This window comes from Gambusia affinis, linkage group LG14 (genome assembly GCF_019740435.1).
Source record: "Gambusia affinis linkage group LG14, SWU_Gaff_1.0, whole genome shotgun sequence".
NCBI lineage: Eukaryota > Metazoa > Chordata > Actinopteri > Cyprinodontiformes > Poeciliidae > Gambusia > Gambusia affinis.
In genome coordinates, this window is record NC_057881.1 from 2,999,750 (window position 1) to 3,022,105 (window position 22,356).

Here is a 22,356-nt window from a genome sequence, read left to right on the forward strand (position 1 = left end):
TAACTTAGTTACTTTCCAAATCAAGTAGTCAGTAATATAACTAAGTTACTTTTTCAAGGAGTAATCAGTAGTCCGATTAAAGTTACTTTTTCAAAGTAACTATGCCAACACTGTTTATAACACAGTTTAGCATGTTAACTGTGAATGATGTTGAAGCTTCTGCTTGTTGTTGAACTCATTTCCTCCAATCAAATAATTTCAGGAAGTCTCCCTTTCGATTAGACAGATTTTAGAGTATTCTTTGCAAATGGATGCATCCCATTCGCAAAGTAACCCAACGTGGTTTCAGTAACTACTTTGGGTTACTGAAACCATTGGCTCAGATGAAAGCAGAAGTCCAGACACAGTTCTCCAGTATTCTTCGGAGGAAGAAGAATAAAGTAGATCAAAATTGAACATGTAAAGGAACATGGCTGAAGTGACGCCTCTAATGATTCTGATTCTTATGGGAATACGAGGATCTTTAGCAGGTGAGTTAAAAAACTTAAAGATCTAAAGATCTGTGTTAGAACAAGCTTATGATCTTTTGATGTTTAATTGATGACAGTTTAAACATTTTGCTCACTCATTTAAAAGATAATTGTCTAAAATTAAATGAAGTTGAGCATATATTATATTGGTATTTTAATTTTATTAAAGGAGAAAATCAAAACAAATCTCTAGTCATTTCTCTACCAGCCACTCTTTTAAATGACACCATCTTGTTTTTATCATAGTTGGTAGGAACTAGTTACATTCAGTTACATTTAAAGTTTTGAAGAAGAAAAATACTTTTGGGAATATTTTCACTATGCTTTGCTTTTTACTTTTACTTAAGTCATTTTATTATGAAGTATCGAAACTTTTACTTGAGTAAAATATTTGGATTCTCTGCCCACTGTGAGTAACTTCACTCAATGAAGAACTTGTTTTAATAGTGCGTCTAACTTTTCTTATAGCTGCACCAGCACTAAGGTTAGATATGCCCAAATTTTCCACCAGCTCCTACTATTTAACGTTGTTTTCTTTTACTATTTAAAAATCACTTTCAAATCAAGAAAATATTGACCTGTAAATGGTTAATTAATAATCTAATGAAACATAAACTCTTCCCCTGTGTAAACTTTGACACTGGAGAAGATTCAGTGCAGGAGAAAGAGAAAAATAATGAGAGACTCGTGATCCAGGGGCAGATTTAGGAACTGTTACCCCAGTAAGGAGGAACTGAAAATGTTCATGAAGAGGAAGCCTTCATGCAGAAAACAAAAAATGAAAAATAGAACAGTTAGAGAACAGTCACAATTTGTACAATTGAATTATTATTATTATTTTTTTAACTTTAAGAGACACATCCTCACTAAATACTATCAGAAGAAGCTGTAGCCAAAATATTCAAAATACTAAACAATTACTAAATGATTACTTGACTTGTTTTATTCAGTCAGACTTAAAACGTAATAATACGTTATGGAGTTAGAATGGCTTGGTGTGCAAAACTACAGTTTTTTGCATAAACTATAGAGACCTGCTTTTATAGCCTTTGTTTATATGCTAAGTGAATATGGTGAGAAACTGAGCATAATTTGTACCATAAAGTTACAGTTAGCAGGTGTTAGTTATATGTTGTGTTATATAATATAAATATAATATTAATGAAACATTACTTTGCTGAAATATATTATTTATCATTTGTAGGCAAAATAACATTAGTGAATTTTTTTTCATACTTCAAGGTGCCAGTTTGATGAAGAGCTCTTTATTTTACATGGATATATTGTCTCACTGTTATTATTTAAGTTTTTGCATAAACAGCATATTCCATAATATGTCTTGCAGAGTTTCACTGATATTTTCACGTCAAGGTGAAACTGTGACAGAGGTTCTCTCCAAAAATAAAAAAGAGGGAAAGAATTTTCTGACATGGTTACTCTCCTCCTTGTAGGTTGTACTTTATTTTAACATTTGAAGCAGCACAATGTCCAGATATATCCACTGGTATGTCATATTAATAAGTAATAGTGGGCTGTCATGGTCAAAAATGCCAGGTGTGTTTTTTGGTCCCAGTTCAGCTTTGATCAGATCAAAGATATTCTGTGCTGATCAATAGAAACTCTTCAACAGATTGTTTTTCTGACTTCCACATGGACGTAGAACAGTTTTGCTGTTGATACAATAGAAGTTTTAGAATAATAACATAAATAATAACAATAATAATTATAATAATAATAACAATTATGTGATGCTTTGCGCTGCTGGTATGACTGTTCTGTTATTGGGAGTCTGAACAATTATTAATGTATGCTGATAAAAATAATGTATACTGATACTAAGCTGATCCCTTTTTAATGACTAATGCTGATGAAGTGGGTTTATATTCAATATGAGTAATAATAAAGTTAAAATATTCAGAAATGTGTTTTTCTTACAGTGACCCACTCTCTGAAGTATTTCTACACGGCATCTTCAGGAATAGAAAACTTCCCATCATATGTCTCTGTTGGGTTGGTGGATGAAGTTCAGATAAGTCACTGTGACAGCAGAACAAATAAAAATATTCCTGAACAGGATTGGATGAATCAAGTGAGTTCAGAACATCCAAAATACTGGCAGGAGGAAACTAAAACATGTCGGGATAAACAGGAAACCTTCCAAATCAGCCTCCAAATTGCAAAACAACGTTTCAACAAGACTGGAGGTTTGTTTATATTTCATCTTGTACACACAGTAGTTTTTGTAAAGTTTCCCACATTGTTTTTTGCACATTTTCATGTTAATGATTATTTTACACTTGATTGTTAGTTATCTGTTGTTGAAGAAAGAAATAATAGGTTAGCTTAATTTGGAAAAAGCTTGGCTCTCTCTATTTCTCCCTATTTCCCGGATTCTTCCAGTGAGCCGCGTGTGCCAATCAGGAGCAACGATGCGTGATGACGTCACAGAGTTACAGCGTTTAATCTCATAGGAAACCACAATGAAGTAACAACATGAGCTGCAAAGCAGCCAAGATACAGACTCATTACCTGAGACAGACAAAGAATAAAAACAAGGACAGAGAAAGAAAAGGCAAAGACATGTCTTTGGAGAAGGCTGATGCCAAAACGGCAGAAATATACCAGCAATCTGAATTATTATCACTGTGTTCGATCTCTTATAGTGGAGGTGTTTCCTAACTTTTTAATGTATTCAATTGAGGTGTAGCTCTGTATGACCAATCAGACGCTACCTTGGACGCCAATAAAACTTAAACCTTCCCCTAATTTCACGCCAGAGATCAAAGGCCATTTGCTCTCTGGAAGAACAATGGAGCAAGCAGCTGCATCCAGGTCTCCTGGCCATTTGGGCAAATAAAAGCATACAACAAGACTTCACAGATACCTGTGAAATTCGGAGTGCCTCCCGGCCAAATCAAGTAATTTAGTTTAAGGAAAGATTATCTTCACAAACCTAGTTTTGCATTGAGCCTCTCCAAAGATTTGAATCTTTGCCTTATCACATACATCCTGAACAGTTTTCTAATACTAAACAACACATTTTCATTGAAACAATTTCCATTTGGTTCAGATATTATCATAGACAGTACAATTTTCAAATACATTCAGCATTCACCATTCTAAACTTAGATAATGCACTTTAATTATAAACTTGCTATTAATACTTAGAAAAATGTTAATGATCTCAACATTCTATGTTGCATTTTAGTTTAAACCATACCAGATGTGATTAAAAGACGTTTGATGTTCTGTGAACCCAACAGAGTTCTGTTTCACAGGCAATACTAATTTTATGGCCTCCTGACCTCTGATAACACAGCAGGAGGAACCTCACAGAGAGATCACAGATTTGACCTACTTCTAAATATTTACCGATAGAGTAGTTTTAGTTTCAAATCCTTTACACAAACCTGTTTAAAATTAAGAAATTTGTTCAAAATCAGCCTGTTCATTATAACCTTTACATCTGGGGTAAGATTAGCTGTATTAAGCACTAAAAATAATAATTTTCCATAACACTGTATATTTCATAAGATCAATAAATAGTATTTTTGTGTGTTCCTGTTTAATCTGAAATGGGATCACAGAAAACCGTTTCTATTCCTATTCATGCCTTATAGTTAAACATCAGAACTTATAGCAGTGAATATTTGACTATTTGTTTATATGGTCCCATTAAATGTTATGAACAAATTGTAAACTAACGTTACTGTTCTTGGTGGGGGGGAGGAGTATAAATGCAAAGTTAGCATTTTGTGAAAAGCTTTTATTCATTTTTGTTAATTTGATTAAAAGCTTAGAAGTTTATTTTTGATAGAACAGTTTTACAGTGAGATGCAGTTGGAACAAATTAATTGAATGTATTTTAAATTCACTGATGTCTCTTTGTCTCAGGGAAACACGTATATCAGCAGATGTATGGCTGTGAGTGGGATGATGAGACTGGAGAGGTCAAAGGTTATGATCAGTTTGGTTATGATGGAGAAGATTTAATCACACTGGATCCACAGACACATCAATGGATCACTCCAAAACCACAAGCTGTCAGCACCGGAAATAAATGGAATAATGATAGAACTATTAAAGAACTTGAGAAGTTCTACTTAACTAAAACATGCATTGAGTGGCTGAAGAAATATGTGAACTATGGGAGGAGATCACTGACGAGAACAGGTATTACAAAACATAATGTAGTTTAATGCACACAGTTACATTTATGTGTTTCCCTTGTTTTATATAAACTTCATCAGTTTCCATGGCGCTAAATGACTTTTCAACCTGTTTTTAATTAATTGTTCATAAATCAAGTTTTCTCTGTAAGCTGAAATCTCTATTGTTAATATGAATTAGTTAGCAAAAAATTATGTTTATATTTATAAAGGATTTAAAAATGTTTTTGTATATATAAATGTCTTTACATGCTCTGCAGATCGTCCATCAGTTTCTTTTCTCCAGAAGTCTCCATCCTCTCCAGTCAGTTGCTTCGCTTCAGGTTTTTACCCCAACAGAGCTGAAATGTTCTGGAGGAAAAATGGAGAGGAGATTCATGATGGTGTGATTAAAGGAGAGATCAAGCCCAACAATGATGGAACCTTCCAGATGAGCGTTCACATCGATCTGTCATCTGTCCCAACTGAAGACTGGAACAAGTATGAATGTGTGTTTCAGCTCTCTGGAGTCAAAGACATCACCACAAGACTGGAGAAAACAAGAATCTTGACCAATGAATGTAAGTATTTAAATGAAATGACAGTATCATTTGTGCAGCCCTATAACAACTTTATGACACTTGAAAATTGCTGCAAATTATTAATGAAATAACATACGATTATAGTTTCTGAAAGAAAATACATTGAAGAACAGAAACCAGAACGAGCAAAATATGAACAAAGCAAAAGCCTGGTCATGGTGTTTAGATGAAATGGCATAAAGAAACCTTGACATGATTGTGACCTGGTTTGTTTTGCTCAACAGCAAATACCATCAATGTGATCATCCCTGTTGTTGTTGCTGCGGCTGTTCTTGGTCTCATTGCTGTGATTGGATTCATTATTTACAAGAAGAGGAACGGTGAGTTGGACATTTTTATCTTAATTTTTCTGTATTTTGATTGTTGAGCTTTGCCAAGTGAGAAACTTTGAAGCTATATATCATCTTTAAACAGTATCATGCTGATGTTTAGCCATGATCTACACCTACGTATTTATCCTAGGTTTAACCCTCCTGTTGTCCTCGGGCCAAAATGACCCGCCACTGTGTTATAAAACTCCCTAAAGATCCACTAAATGTTATTTTAGGACAACAGGAGGGTTAAACCAAGCAATACTTTCTAGAAGTAATCTAAAATTAGATTTAGGGCCATGCAAAACAAATGGAAAAGTGACAGAAAGTGACAAAAAGTCAAAGACGGCTTCGTTTGAGTTAGTGTGAAACAATTCAATTCTTATTTCAGATGTGATATTATTGTAATTAGGTAAAGTGTGCTTAAAAAGGCTCAGCTTTTCTTTATCTGAGAACCAAAAATGGAAAAAATAGTGGTAAATATGATTATATAATATTTGTAGTGTACTTGAAAATTGGAACTGGATCTTAATCTAAATCGTCTTTAAACATTTCAACTTTACAGGCTGGTGTTTGCTGAATATGACCAGATATGAAATGCTGTTGCTTTATTTAAAAATAGAAATGTCAGTTAATCAGCATCGTAATTTCCAAACAGAGCTCCTCTGTGACTGAGTTTGTTTGTAACACAGATTATTCAGAGCTCATAGAATATCTCTGAGGCAGATGAGAAACTGATCATTTCTAATTGTAAAAACTGATCTCAATTTACGCACAACAAGAATAAAATCAGACCCACTAAATCTGCTGAACTAATAGATTACTAATCCAATTAAAGATATTTCTTAATATTAGTGGTAGGAGACAGTAGCTGAGGGATAGTGAGTTTCACAAGTTGATTTTTTTTGTCTTTAATTATGATAAAATCTGATGATGTCAGCTAAAACTAATTATGGATGTCAAAAAGTATCACATTTAACCAAAAATCTACCAAATCTAGCCTGGAGGTCGATGAATTATTTGGAGGTATGTTCATCTAAAATGTTCACTGGGTTGTTGTCTCTGTAGAGAATGGCAGAAGTGAAAGGACTTTTTTTTCAGACAAAATCTAAAGTTGTTTTTTTCTATTTGTTTCAGCCAAGCGTCCACCATCTCGTAAGTAAAGCCTCTCACTATTTAATCTATTTTTATCTGTAGCTCTGTAATTTCCTAAAGTTTTTCTATTTTATATTTCATCCTCAGAATATTTTCTGTACATTTTACATTGGTTTATAGCAGAACATTTATTCACATGCTTTTTGACGTTACAGCTCGGGTAAACGGTCAGGCTCCAGAGGAAACCCAATTTCTTCCACAAGGATGAAAATGCAGAAACAGACCAACACATACAAGTGAGTTGCTGAAGGTTGAATGAAGTTTCTTTTATTAAACATAAGACCTGTATGTAAAAACTTTTTTTACCTGTAAATGTGGAAGGAATGTTTTAAAAAAAGGGGGAAAAAAACAATTTTACTGTCTTTGACAGTTTTACATTGGACACTTAAATGTAAAGCACTGTAAATTCTCTTAAATCTCCACTTTTGGAGGATGTTTATTCAGTTTTACTCTTTGGAAAGGATCATGGAAATGACCATGGTTTCCACGCTGTAGTGAAAGGTAGTAAAAGGTAACAAATAGATTCTGACTTGGTAGTAAATTAAAAAAAATAATAATAATAATAAATTCATGAACCCTTCAATATGTTTAGAATTTTACATTGATTCTGACTTTTTGTTTTAAGTTTGTTCAACTATAAAATCTGTATTAAGAATTATATCTACTCCCAGGACCTGAGCTGACGTTGATGGACTCGATTGCTTCCGCCGTCCGATCTGCTGTGCGCATGCGTAGCGTTGGAAGCGCCTAACGTGTTGGGAACTAGCGAGTCATTTTGCGCCTCACCATGAGAAAATACAAGTTTTCACCAGGTGACAGAGAAGCGCTTTGTAAAGTGTGCAGACAAAAATATAAATCTGACCTGGAACTGCGTGACTGTAATCAAACCAAACCGAGTGGAGTATCTATCGGTCATTAGCAGTGGATTCCTGCGCAGGGGAGCAGATCCCTATTTAATTTTTTGGTGCGAAGCCAGACCCCAAATTCAGCCTCCATGCTCATCATTATTATTGTGTCAGTGACACTCTTTGGACTCATTGCTGTGACGGGATTCATTCTTTACAAAAAGAAAACTGGTGAGAAATCAATTATCTTTTTTTTTTTTTTTTATTGTAGGTTTTGAGTTGAGCTGATAAAATATCACTGTTAAATTAACTCAAAGTTCTTAGTCATTTTGGTGAATATGTAAAACTGATATAATGAGAAAAGAAAAATCTGAAACTTCACAGTTGTGGAAGCTAAAACCAAACAAAGTTAAAATAAAGTAATTGGTTTTGTGTCTTAAAGATGTTTAAGTTACAGATTCCTCAGAGGTTTTGCAGGAACGACAACAATAAACACAAATAAATTTTAATTAAAACCACAAGTAGTTCCTGCTCACATCAACACATTCAACTCATCACAATGTTGATGTCACAGACATTAAAGTGAACTTTCTCCAAAAATAATGTTCACAGGACAGATTGAAGAAAAAGATGCATAAAATTCTAATATTTGTTTAAAAATGTATTACAGATTTTGAATAGTTTAAAGATTCCCTAAATGCCAGAAAATGTAACTATGACAAGACAGATTATCAGGCCTAGTTCACTAAATTCATTTCAAATTTAATTAGGAATTTGAAAGGAACAAATTGAAGAATGTCATAAAGTTTGTGTACAAACTGAGTTACAGAGCAGTACTAAAGCCAGTCTGCTCTTCAAATCTGGCGAGGCATTTTGAAGTTTAAAGATGATGTCAAAGGATTTTAAAGGACAAGTAAAACTTCCTTTATTTACAGGAGGAATAAAATGCTATATGTGATATTTAAATAATATCACATTGTACTCTGTACAAATTTATTAAAAGGTGCAGTGATCGGTGAGTAAAGAATGAACAAAACTAAAACAAAACAAAACTGCAGCAATGTAATAATAATAATAATAATAATAATAACCAGCATCTCAGAAATAAACAAACCTTCTGATAGTTTATGGAAGACAGTGAAAGATGTTTTAGCAGGATATTTGTTGAATGTATGTAAAATAGGGGAAAAAAGTCCCGGGCCACAGTAACTCAATTGTTTTCAACGTTGAGTTATCTCAATGTTGAAACTACAGTAAAGCTGCTAAATGTTCTCTCAGATAATCAGATAATATAAAACTACTGAGTTTTAGATTATGATATTCAGGGCTTGTCAAGTGTATTTAATCACTTCATTCATTTTATAATTTGCAAAAATATTTGATTCTGTTTGTTGTAGATGTAAAATATTATAAACAAATAATTTATCAATCTCTTCTTTTTTTATTTCAGAGCGTATACTTGATGCCAGTAAGTATTTAAAATGTTTGGTCATATTTTTGTCGTCTTTGTCTCAATTTGTAATATTTTCTGTGATCCACAGTACATTTTTAAAACTCATGTGAGAATAGATGAAATGAAATCTCAATAATACCAGTTGTCAAATTGTAAGAATTGCAAGACGGATTTTTCTGTAGCTGAACTACATCAGAGAGATTGATTTCAGATCTTTGTGATTTAACAGTGAGTTAAGAGTTTATGATCTTATTACTAGATAATAAAAATGGAGGGAGAAGGGGAAATGAAAGGAGACAGTGTTGTAAGTTAGCAATAGAGAACAAGAATCATGTAGAACCAGCAACCACTCTGCATGATTAGAGAAAATCTCTGCATGATATTTTAATGTGATTTGCTTTATGGGAAAATGATAAATCCATACTGTGTTCATTAAACAACCACAGAAACCTTTATTAGATTTAGTTTCACTAATAAAGGTTTCGTCTGACAATAGAAGAAACTGAAAAACAATCAAATTAAAATTTACTATACACACAAAATGTTTTTTTTATTTTGTATTTCATCAAGATATCAAGACACAAAGCGCAGAGACTTCATCTTTAACTAGTACCAGTTCAGTCGACACTAAAGACAGTTCCTCATCAGACAAACTGTTGCTACAACGGTAAGTTCCCATTGTTAAAACTTGTTTCTTTTTCAGTGTATTGTATTTAGACATTGTTTTATTATATAACATGTATTTACATGACATGGAAACACTTTATTTAACATTTCTGCTTATTGAATTGTTTCAACAGCAAATAAAACCCTAACAAATGAGGACCTTGGACACCAAAATCTGAGTTTTCCTGGATTTCTGCATCTAAATAAAACATCAGATGTAATTTTCAGTGATCTCCATATTATATGGACTTTCTTTTCAAATATTGTCTACAAGAGGTTTTGAAAACAACACAATCATTTTTTTTTCCACAATAATGACTTGATTCTGTCCTGCTGTGCCAGATGAGTTTTAGTATGAAAATATTGAGGCTTAAATTTTTTTATTTTTTTTTAAAGTTAATTTTTCTAGCTGTATTTTAGATGTTAAATGTTTAATAATATATAGTTGGTGAGGTGGTGCTTTTTGAAAAGTTGTTAATTAATACATTTTTTTAGCATGTGAAATCAAAAACATGTCTGAGTTGTACAAACATCTTAGATCCCACATTGACCCATGAAACTTTTGTAGAAATGTTTGTTACAATATGAGCTGCTTTTATTTATTTTTGGTTCTTTGTTTTGTTTGAGTGATACAAAACACTGAATGTCTGTATTTGAAATCAATAAAATGCTTTTATATTTTGTTATATAAAAATGTTTTCTTCTTTTTTTATTATTATTATTTAAAATTTATTTCACCAGGAAAATCTCATTGAGATTAAAAATCTATTTTTCAAGAGAATCCTGGTTAAGTCTGGGATCAGAACACAGAGGTTACAGAATATTGACAATAAAAACAGAAAAAGATACCATGATAAATTAATTAAAAGATTCCTCAGTTAAAACATTTACAGACAGGTGATTTATCTGATATGGATTTATTGACCTTGTTAACAAATAAAAGGTAATGGAGGGAAATGTTGGATAGACAACAAAAACCAAAAAACCTGTTGCAGAGTTTCCACCATTATATAACAAAATGTTTATAATTTTTACAGAGTAAACAAATAAATCTGCTTGTCTTATTTGCAATGATTTGTGTCTTTTTAAACATGTTTGCAGTTCTTTGGCATCCAGTCAGATCTTTGACTTTATCCACCACATAGTTTGCATGACAATCTCCTAAAGTCTGCTAATTGTAAAGTCTCGTTAATGAACTCACAGAAAACCTTATAAAAATCCTTCTTCACAAAAGCCTTTGATTATCAAAGAATCAGACTGAACTAATGAAGTTCAACAGATCAATGTTAGCTCCTCACCTTGACTTTGATGGGCAGGTTTAAAGGATAAAATTAATGAAACATTTATTTATCTCATGTTATATTTAATTAATGATCTATTTATTTATTTAGTCCCTTCTTGGCCCTCAATAGAAAGTAAACCTAAATGTCATAAGTTAATTTATTTTAAAAAATGCAAAAATAGTTTGTGTTATTTGGGCATTTTTAGGTCCTGATATTAACATTCAAATGACACGTTAAAAGCAAAGGCAAGTGTTGAAAAGAAATAAGGAAAAAAATAAACACGGAGCTCTGAACTTGCAAAACGATTTTTTAATAAAAATTTTCAGACATTCTTATTGAACTGGTGAGCGGCGTATATTGAAACCACACAAGTAATTTGCGTTTGAGACTTTTTTTCTTAATTCTGAATCACCTGAACACAACAAAGTCAAGTTCCATCTTTCCATTAAAGTCGATCTGACTGTCAACTCAATTTACTTTCACTTTCGTTAACGAACCTGTCTAACACTGTTTAACCCAGTTACAAGTGACGTTTACGCCCCTGACGATCCCATTGGCTCAGGTGAATGCTCAAGACGAGGTGCACACTGCGCTACTTCCTTATTTTCAGTCTGTTCGCTCAGAAGAGTCACGTAGCTTTGAAGTGGATGTATAAAAAATGAAATGGCCGAAAAAACGACCTTAATTTTTCTGATTCTAGTAGGAATACAAGAGTCTACAGCAGGTAAGAAAACTTAAAGGTCTAAAGATCAGCATTATTTTAACAACTTTGTGTTATTTTGAGGTTTAATCGATGGCAGATCCCGGTAATGGCTCCTGAGTTTTAAAAATTTTACTTATGCATTTAATAGAGAATTGTCTAAAATTAAGCAAAGTGAGCCGGGCATTAAGTTTTTTTTTTAACCATGTTAAATAAAAATGGTTACAATCATAATTGTAACCATTATGATTTGACATTATCTAGCTGATTGGCTTAGGCTACAAACAAAATGGCAGCATGTTAAGTCTCAGTGTTGTTGTTACTTATGGGTTAGGCTACATGTAAATAATACATGCTATTACATAAATATTATTAAATACATAAATACATTCTAGTGAGTTTATCAGGTTTACTCCACAGTGTAATCAACATTCTGAATAAAGTTTGCTAAAATGAGGTTTTTAAATTTTCACCAAAATCTGAAGTTTGTTTTAGATTTTAATGCTTCTCATGTTACAATAACATTTCTTTTACAAATGCTTACCGGCCAAAATCAAACAAAACACTGAATTTAAAGAATATATTTTTAGTTTATTTTTTGTTTCGTTCGCCAGTTTACGTGCAATAATTCTCAGCCCAGAAGTCTTCCTGCTTACATTTTTGTCACGGTTTTTTCCCTCTCCTGCTCTTTGTTCAGAGAATCACATGATCTGATTATGTAGGTATTTTAGTAAACACTAGACTCATCCCTGGCTGTAAGTGATAATATGATCTCTTCGTTCTTTTCTGTGTTTATTTTTTCACCCAAAAGATATCCACAAGTAAGAGTAGCATTACTTCAACATATTTTTACTCAAGTAAAACCAATAAGTAGCCATCCAAGAAACTAGTCAAGGAAGAATAAAAAGTATTTGGCAAAAACTCAACTCAAGTACTGAGGAACTGATCAAGACATCAGTCTTTTAATATTAAAAAAACTACATCAGCAGAAAGACCAAATTATAAATGTATGTGGAAATTTAGCTATTTTAAGGACATAAATGAAAAATAATTAATATAAATAACATAATTACAACATAACACGATAAGGCAAAATAATTTTTTTTCCAAATCAGTTTCTTTCCATATAAAACTTATGGAACTTCAACAAAAACAGCAGGTCTGTGTCTGGTAAATGCTGAGTAAAACAAGCTTTTTCTTCATTCAGTGAAGTATCCAGAAATTTTACTAAAGTAAGAGTGGTGAAACTTCATAATAAAATTACTCAAGTAAAAGGAAAAAGTACAGTGTAGTTAAAATATTACTAAAAATATTTTTTCCAAAAGGTTACTCAAGTAAATGTAACTGATTAAATGTAACTAGTAACTACTCAACTCTGAATTATATGTCATTTTCTTAGTGAAATCCTTGATAGAGTAATGTAATATGTAATAAAATTAAACATGAGCAAAGTAATGTACCCGAAACTTCCCTTTTCCCCCCCTTTGATGTTATTCCAGTGAAAAACTAGAGAATTTTATAATATAAATTAAGAATATTTGTCAAAAAAACACATAATGGTGAATTTTTAAAATAAAAATGGTTAAAGAGGTTTATTAAAACACAGCCAGAATCAGATTAAATGTTAAGAATAAAAGATTTAGAAGGTAACAAAAGACCTTCTTAATCCTAAACAAAAGTTCTGACGATGTTCAAGTTGTTATGTTGTATGCTGCTAAAAAAAATAAAGGGAACACGTAAACAACACAATATAACTCCTATTAAATCAAACTTCAATGAAATAAAACTGTCCACTTAGGAAGCAGCACTGACTGACAATCAATTTCACAAGCTGTTATACAAATGGAATAGACAACCGGTGGAAATTATTGGCAATTAGCAAGACACACTCAATAAAGGAGTGGTTCTGCAGGTGGAGACCACAGAACACGTCTCAGTACCTATATGCTTTCTGGCTGATGTTTTGGTCACTTTTTTTTTTACTTTATTTTAATTTATTTTTAACAACAAATGTTCATGGTTACATTCTTCTGTCCCATTCTGACATTTATCATCTACATCATAACTTGGCAACAGAAGATGAGACAGTAGATGTTTTTAACAAATGTAATAATGGCTCTGCAACCCACACAAGTGGCTCAAGTAGTGCAGTTCATCCAAGATGGCACATCAATGCAAGCTGTGGAAAGAAGGTTTGCTGTTTAGCAGTTTAGCAGAGGCTGGAGGCGCTACGAGGAGACAGATCAGTACACCAGGAGAGGTGGGGGAGGCCATAGGACGACAAAAACCCTGCAGCAGGACCACTACCTCCGTCTTTGTGCAAGCTGGAGCACTGTCGGAACCCTCCAGCAGGCCACAAATGTGCATGTGGCTGCACAAACTGTTAGAAACCAACTCCATGAGGATGGTATGAGGGCCTGAAGTCCACAGGTGGGGATTGTACTCACAGCCCAACATTGTGTTTGACACTTGGCATTTGCCACAGAACACCAGGATTGGCAAATTTACCACTGGAGTTCTGTGCTCTTCACAGAAGAAAGCAGGTTCACACTGAGCACGTGACAGAGTCTTGAGACACCGTGGAGAGCGATCTGCTGTCTGCAACGTCCTTTAGCATGACCGGTTTGGCAGTCGGTCAGTAATAGTGTCGGGTGGCATTTCTTTGGAGCGCTGCATAGCCCTCCATGACTGCCATTTGGTACCGAGATGAGATCCTTAGACCTGTTCTGAGACCATACAGGTCCTTCTCAAAATATTAGCATATTGTGATAAAGTTCATTATTTTCCATAATGCAATGATAAAAATTGAACATTCATATATTTTAGATTCATTGCACACTTACTGCAATATTTCAGGTCTTTTATTGTCTTAAAAATGCTGATTTTGGCATACAGGTCATAAAACCCCCAAATTCCTATCTCACAAAATTAGCATATTTCATTCGACCAATAAAAGAAAAGTGTTTTTAATACAAAAAAGTCAGCCTTCAAATAATTATGTACAATTATGCACTCAATACTTGGTCGGGATTCCTTTTTCAGAAATAACTGCTTCAGTGCGGCGTGGCATGGAGGCAAACAGCCTGTGGTCTGCTAAGGTGTTATGGAGGCCCAGGATGCTTCGATACTGGCCTTTAGCTCATCCAGAGTGTTGGGTCTTGAGTCTCTCAACTTTCTCTTCACAATATCCCACAGATTCTCTATGGGGTTCAGGTCAGGAGAGTTGGCAGGCCAATGGAGCACAGTGATACCATGGTCAGTAAACCATTCACCAGTGGTTTTGGCACTGTGAGCTGGTGCCAGGTTGTACTGAAAAAGTAAATCTTCATCTCCATAAAGCTTTTCAGCAGATGGAAGCATGAAGTGCTCCAAAATCTCCTGATAGCTAGCTGCATTGACCCTTCCCTTGATAAAACACAGTGGACCAACACCAGCAGCTGACATAGCACCCCAAACCATCACTGACTGTGGGTACTTCACACTGGACTTCTGGCATTTTGGTATTTCCTTCTCCTCAGTCTTCCTCCAGACTCTGGCACCTTGATTTCTGAATTACATGCAAAATTTGCTTTCATCCGAAAAAAATACTTTGGACCACTGACAACAGTCCAGTGCTGCTTCTCTGTAGCCCAAGTCAGGAGCCTCTGCTGCTGTTTCTGGTTCAAAAGTGTCTTGACCTGAGGAATGCAGCACCTGTAGCCCATTTCCTGCACATGCCTGTGCACGGTGGCTCTGGATGCTTCTACTCCAGACTCAGTCCACTGCTTCAGCAGGTCCCCCGAGGTCTGGAATCGGCCCTTCTCCACAATCTTCGTCAGGGTCCGGTCATCTCTTCTCGTTGTGCAGCGTTTTCTGCCACACTTTTTCCTTTCCACAGACTTCCCACTGAGCTGCCTTGATACAGCACTCTGGGAACAGCCTATTCGTTCAGAAATATCTTTCCTGTCATAGCCTCTTGCTTGAGGGTGTCAATGATGGCCTTCTGGACAGCAGTCAAGTCAGCAGTCTTACCCATGATTGGGGTTTTGAGTGATGAACCAGGCTGGGAGTTTTAAAGGCCTCAGGAATCTTTTGCAGGTGCTTAGAGTTAATTTGTTGATTCAGATGATTAGGTTCATAGCTCATTTAGAGACCCTTTTCATGATATGCTAATTTTGTGAGATAGGAATTTTGGGTTTTCATGAGCTGTATGCCAAAATCATCTGTATTCAGACAATAAAAGACCTGAAATATTTCAGTTAGTGTGCAATGAATCTAAAATATATGAATGTTCAATTTTTATCATTGCATTATGGAAAATAATGAATTTTATCACAATATGCTAATATTTTGAGAAGGACCTGTATGCTGCTGTGGTTGGCCCTAGATTCCTCCTAATGCAGGATGATGCTAGACCTCATGTGGCTGGATTGTCAGCAGTTCCTGCAAGATGAAAGCATTGAAGCTATAGACTGGCTAACCTGTTCCCCAGACATAAATCTGATTGAGCACATCTGGGACATCATGTTTCGCTCCATCAACCAACGTCACGTTACACCACAGACTGTCCAGGAGTTGGCTGCTGCTTTAGTTCTGAGAGGAGATCCCTCAGGAGAACATCTGCCACCTCATCAGGAGCATGCCTACGCGTCGTAGGGAGGTCATACAGGCACATGGAGGCCACACACAATACTGAGACTCATTTTGACTTGTTTTAAGGATATTGCATCCAAGTTGGATCAGCCTGTAGCGTTTTTCCACTTTAATTTTGTGTGTGACTCCAAATCCAGTCCTCCGTTGGTTAATAAATTTGATTTCCATTGAAATACATTTTTTTTTGTCAGCACTTTGAACTTTGTACAGAACAAAATATTCAATGAGAATGTTTAATTCTCTCAGATGCAGGTTGTTATTTGAGTGTTCCCTTAATTTTTTTTTGATCAGTGTATAAGGTATACTGATAATGAAATCACTGTTTAACAAAAATACTCAACATTTTGAAAGATTAAATCCATTATTTGCAAGTGAACTTGTGTTGCTACTAGTCTGTTTTAATATGAATTCATGGACAGATAAGTAAACTAGATATGTGTTTTATATTTCATGTATCAGAACAAAACCTGATGCCCTGGGTTTATGTCGGGTATCAGTCATAATAGAATAATTCTGAAATGTCCTTTTCTTACAGTGATCCACTCTCTGAAGTATTTCTATACGGCATCTTCAGGAATACCAAACTTCCCAACATATGTCTCTGTTGGGTTGGTGGATGATGTTCAGTTAAGTTACTGTGACAGCAACATCAACAGAACCATTCCTAAACAGGATTGGATGAATAAAGTGAGTTCAGAACATCCAGATTACTGGGAGGAGGAAACAGAAACATGTCTGGTTAAACAGCACATCCTCAAGGAAAACCTAGAAATTGCCAAGCAACGTTTCAGCCAGACTGAAGGTTTGTTCATGATTCACTTTGTACATATCACATATTTTTTAGGTTTCCCACATTGTTCTTGTACATTATGTCACTGGTTATTTTACACTTGATTTTAGTTATTGTGCATCTGAAGATATTTGCCTCTGTGTTTAATCAAGTAAATTTCCCTTCAATAATAAGTCTTTTTTGTGTGAGTGTTCCTCTCTATTCTGAAAATTAATAATTAAAAACCATTTCTATTCCAATTCCTGGCTTAGAACCCATAACATTACACTACTGGGACATAAAGAAGTAAATATTTAATTCTTTGTGGTTATTGTTCAATTAAAAGTTATGAACACATGGTAAACTAAACATGCCAGGAATGTAAAGTTATCATTTTTCTCAAAGTTTCTATTTATTTGAGTTTATTTATTCAAATATTTAGGAGTTTATTTGCGATAGAGCACAAATAAATTGTGCAATTAAATTGGGACAAATTAATTGATTGTGTTTTAAACTCACTGATGTCTTTTTGTCTCAGGAGTTCATGTCTTTCAGCAGATGTATGGCTGTGAGTGGGATGATGAGACTTCACAGATCAAAGGTTATGATCAGTTTGGTTATGATGGAGAAGATTTTATTGCCCTGGACCCACAGAAACATCATTGGATCTCTCCAAAATCAGAAGCTGTCAGCACCATACAAAAGTGGGATCATGATAGAAAAGCTGTAGAACATGAGAAGATCTACTTAACTCAGACTTGTGTTGAGTGGCTGAAGAAATATGTGAACTATGGGAGAAACTCCCTGATGAAAACAGGTATTACAAAACACTATCCATCCATCCATTTTCTGTTCACCCTTGTCCCTAATGGAGTTGGGAGGGTTGCTGGTGCCTATCCCCAGCTAACGTTCCAGGCGAGAGGTGGGTCACCCTGGACAGGTCGCCAGTCTGTCGCAGGGCAACACAGAGACATACAAGACAAACAACCATGCGCACACACACTCACACCTAGGGAGAATTTAGAGAAACCAATTAACCTGACAGTCATGTTTTTGGACTGTGGGAGGAAGAACCCGGAGAGAACCCACCATGCACAGGGAGAACATGCAAACTCCATGCAGAAAGACCCCGGGCCGGGAATCGAACCCAGGACCTTCTTGCTGCAAGGCAACAGCTCTACCAACTGCGCCACTGTGCAGCCCTACAAAACACTATGTAGTTCAAAATACACAACTACAGTTATGTGTGAACCTTGTTTTGTAAAAACATGTCACCATCACAGTTTGCATGTTCTCCCTGTGCATGGTGGGTTCTCTCCGGGTTCTCCGGCTTCCTCCCACAGTCCAAAAACATGACTGTCAGGTTAATTGGTCTCTAAATTCTCCCTAGGTGTGAGTGTGTGTGTGAATGGTTGTTTGTCTTGTATGTCTCTGTGTTGCCCTGCGACAGACTGGCGACCTGTCCAGGGTGACCCCGCCTCTCGCCCGGAACGCAGCTGGAGAGGAACCAGCAACCCTCCTGACCCCATTAGGGACAAGGGTGAACAGAAAATGGATGGATGAATGGATGACATTTTCCATGCAGTTCTTAACCTTTGCAACAAGTTTTTACTGCATTGTCATGTCAGTCATCATCTTTTTCCTTTCACATTAGACAACTTTTTTCAGCTTATCAAGTTTTCTCAGTTTATTGAAATGTACATTGTTTAAATAATTTAGTTACAACGAAATAATGTTTATCTTTATAAAGAAACTAAAAATGTTTTCTTTATATATTCTGCAGATCGTCCATCAGTGTTTCTCCTCCAGAAGAATCCATCCTCTCCAGTCAGCTGCTTTGCTTCAGGTTTTTACCCCAACAGAGCTGAAATGTTCTGGAGGAAAAATGGAGAGGAGATTTATGATGGTGTGGAGAAAGGAGAGATTCTCTCTAACAACGATGGGACCTTCCAGATGAATGTTGACATCGATCTGTCATCTGTTCCAACTGAAGACTGGAACAAGTATGAATGTGTGTTTCAGCTCTCTGGAGTCAAAGAAGATCTTGTCACCAGACTGGATAAAAGCAAAATCAAGACCAATGACGGTAAGAATAAAATGAAAAATTTAGAGCATACACTTTAATGTAGAAATGCTTTAGTTAATACAGACCTGTTCATTGTTTTTATTTTTTATTTTTTTTTTTGGTAGTAAAAAGTTTTTAATTGTATTTCTATTGCAGTATCACAATTAAACAATTAGCAATGGAAAACTTAAAAACTAAACAGTCTTACCATTACAATGTACATTTAGTCATATTTAATAAATTACAATTTCATTGAAAGTTTCATTTATTTAGTAACTTAGTTCATATGGTGAAACAAATTTTATAGATAATTTACACATTTATTTATGTTTTCAAGCCTTTATTTCTCCAAATTTTGTTAGTTTTCTGCTTATAACTAACGTAAACTAGACATCTAAGCTGGAAGCCCGTTAAAAGGCAGTTTACATCGTTTTAAACTGTGTGATTGTGAGTGTGAGTGGGAATAAAAATACCAATAGGTATTTCGTTCCATATGACACAGTAGGAGTGTAACCGGTAAACGTTTTATGGAAGCAAAAGCAAGAACCCCCCACTTGATGACTTTGTGTTCTGTGTTTGATATGATATAAAGGACTTTGAAATGCCTTGCTGCTGAAATGTGCTATACAAATAAAATTTGATATTGGATTTTAGGATTTGATCATTTAGTGTCTTTTAATAAACACTAGACTCGTCACTGGCTGTAAAGACACATGATGCTTCTTTATTCAGCAAAATGTGCTTTTTTTCATATCTCACTCGAACTCACTTTAGACCAGAAGACATTAGTAAGTAATGAGATGAAAAGTGGGTAGAGTATCCAAAAACTGAACTCAAGTAAGAGTAGCACTTCAACACATTTCTACTCAAGTAAAACCAATAAATAGCCATTCAAGAAACTAGTCAAGTAAGAATAAAAAGTATTTGCTAAAATGTCTACTCTAGTACTGAGCAACTGATCAAGATTTCAGTCTTTTGATATTTAAAAATCACATCAACAGGACCAAAATATAAATGTATGTGGAGATTTAGCTATTTTAAGGACATAAATCAAAAATAATATAAATAACCTAATTACAACATAGCAAGATAAGGCATCAATCCATTTTCTTCCGCTTATCCGGGGTCGGGTCGCGGGGGTAGCAACTTCAGAAGGGAGGCCCAGACTTCCCTCTCCCCAGCCACTTCCACCAGCTCCTCCGGAGGAATCCCAAGGCGAACGAGAGACATAGTCCCTCCAGTGTGTCCTGGGTCTTCCCCGGGGTCTCCTCCCGGTGGGACGTGCCCGGAACACCTCACCAGGGAGGCGTCCAGGAGGCATCCTAACCAGATGCCCGAGCCACCTCAACTGGCCCCTCTCGACGTGAAGGAGCAGCGGCTCTACTCGGAGTCCCTCCCGGATGACTGAGCTTCTCACCCTATCTCTAAGGGAGAGCCCAGCCACCCTACGGAGAAAACCCATTTCCGCCGCTTGTATCCGCGATCTCGTTCTTTCGGTCATGACCCAAAGCTCATGACCATAGATGAGGGTGGGAACGTAGATCGACCGGTAAATCGAGCGCTTCGCTTTTTGGCTCAGCTCTCTCTTCACCACGACGGACCGGTACAGCGCCCGCTTGATGGCAGACGCTGCACCAATCCACCTGTCGATCTCCCGCTCCCTTCTTCCCCCATTCGTGAACAAGATCCCGAGATACTTGAACTCCTCCACTTGGTGCAGGACACGCTTTTCTGGCTCAAGACCATGGGAGAGGGGGCCCATGTTTTCTCTTCGGGCTGAGCCGTGCTCCATGGGTAAAAGCCCGGCCACCAGAAGCTCGCCGTCGTGCCCCCCCTCCAGGCCTGGCTCCAGAGTGGGGCCCCCTGTGGTCCGCGTCCGGGTGAGGGATCGCCAAGTCCAATGTTTTTGATCATCATTGGGGCCTTCGGGCTGTGCTTTGTCTGGTCCTTCACCTGGGACCTGTCTGCCTTGGGTGACCCTACCAGGGGCATGAAGCCCCAGACAGCATAGCTCCCAGGATCATTGGGTCACTCAAACCCCTCCACCACAGTAAGGTGGCAGCCCAAGGAGAGGGATAAGGCAAGGCAAATAAGATAAGGCGAAAGAAATGTTTTTTCCAAATCAGTTTCTTTCAATAGCAAACTTATGAAACTTCAATAAAAACAGCAGGTCTGTGTCTGGTAAATTTGGGGTAAAATAAGCTTGTTCATTCAGTGAAGTTACTCACAGTTGGTCGAGTATCCAGAAATTTTACTAAAGTAACAGTAGAAACACTTCATAATAAAATTACTCAAGTAATAGTAAAAATACAACTAAAAATATTTTTTCGCTATGATGCTGAAAACATCATAGCAAAAATGTAACTGAGTAAATGTAACTAGTAACTCCTCAACTCTGAATGAAATGTCATTTTCTAAGTGAAATCCTTATTGGCACAGTTTTGATCCTAAACAAAAGCCCTGACTATGTTAAAATGGTTAATTAATTAATTATTAACAAATTAATTTATTAATTATTTTATTAATAAAGAAAATTAAACCAAATCTTCACTCAGTTCCATACCAGCCATTTAAATGACATCATGTTGTTAATCAGATTGTTGTGTTATTTTCAGGTGTTGGTGTTTCTTTCTGTCGTGTTCATTATGGTGTTTGTGTACTGATGTTATCTAAAAATCTGATAAATAAAAAAGGCTGTATTTAAATACACGCCACACTTGGAGAAGTTTTTATTAGTTAGCATATCAGTGCTGCTCCGTAACGTGATGTTGAGCTGGAATCATTAGGTTGTCCTGCTGCTCAAAATTGGCATTGCTGGAGGATATTTGTCATCTGTTTTACTATTATATATTTTATTCTTCCACATATTTGACCAGTTTGTTTTGTCACCAATACAAAACATACAGGTAAAACCTGTATGTTTTGTAATGTGCCAGGCACACATAAACAAGGTGTGTAACAGAGGTGACAAAACACACTCATAGACTCTGGTATTAACTTGTTTGTATCTGGTTTTGTAAATCATACTTAAACCTGTCATTATTTCTTTGAATGAATCTGCAGCAGTTTTATTACATAAGGTGAGCTGTCACCTTTCAGTTACATGTCAGAAATTCAGACACTAGGACAGATTTTTGGGTCTGTTGCAGAAAGCAGGTGGTATGAAACTTTCCATTCAGAACCTGTAGCAGTTATGTGGCATTTCAAAACCTGTATAAAGGTTTTGTCATCAAATACATATTACATGTTATTGTAAT

The 22,356-nt window shown here is 35.7% G+C and overlaps 1 protein-coding gene across 2 annotated transcripts in view; it reads left to right on the plus strand.

Annotated features, from left to right (window-relative positions):
* The first annotated feature begins 394 nt into the window (after window positions 1-394).
* Window positions 395-22,356, plus strand: part of LOC122843198 (HLA class I histocompatibility antigen, A alpha chain-like) — a 40,831-nt gene continuing 18,869 nt past the window's right edge. The window contains exons 1-5 of one of the 2 annotated variants that reach the window (XM_044137794.1): window positions 395-470; window positions 2,408-2,506; window positions 16,900-17,067; window positions 17,573-17,851; window positions 18,818-19,120. In XM_044137794.1, the coding sequence (XP_043993729.1) occupies window positions 410-470; window positions 2,408-2,506; window positions 16,900-17,067; window positions 17,573-17,851; window positions 18,818-19,120 (910 nt within the window). In that variant the 5' untranslated portion in view covers window positions 395-409. Of the gene's footprint in view, window positions 471-2,407; window positions 2,507-11,521; window positions 11,658-16,800; window positions 17,068-17,572; window positions 17,852-18,817; window positions 19,121-22,356 lie in introns of those variants that run through there. The other variant, XM_044137793.1, reaches the window with a different exon arrangement.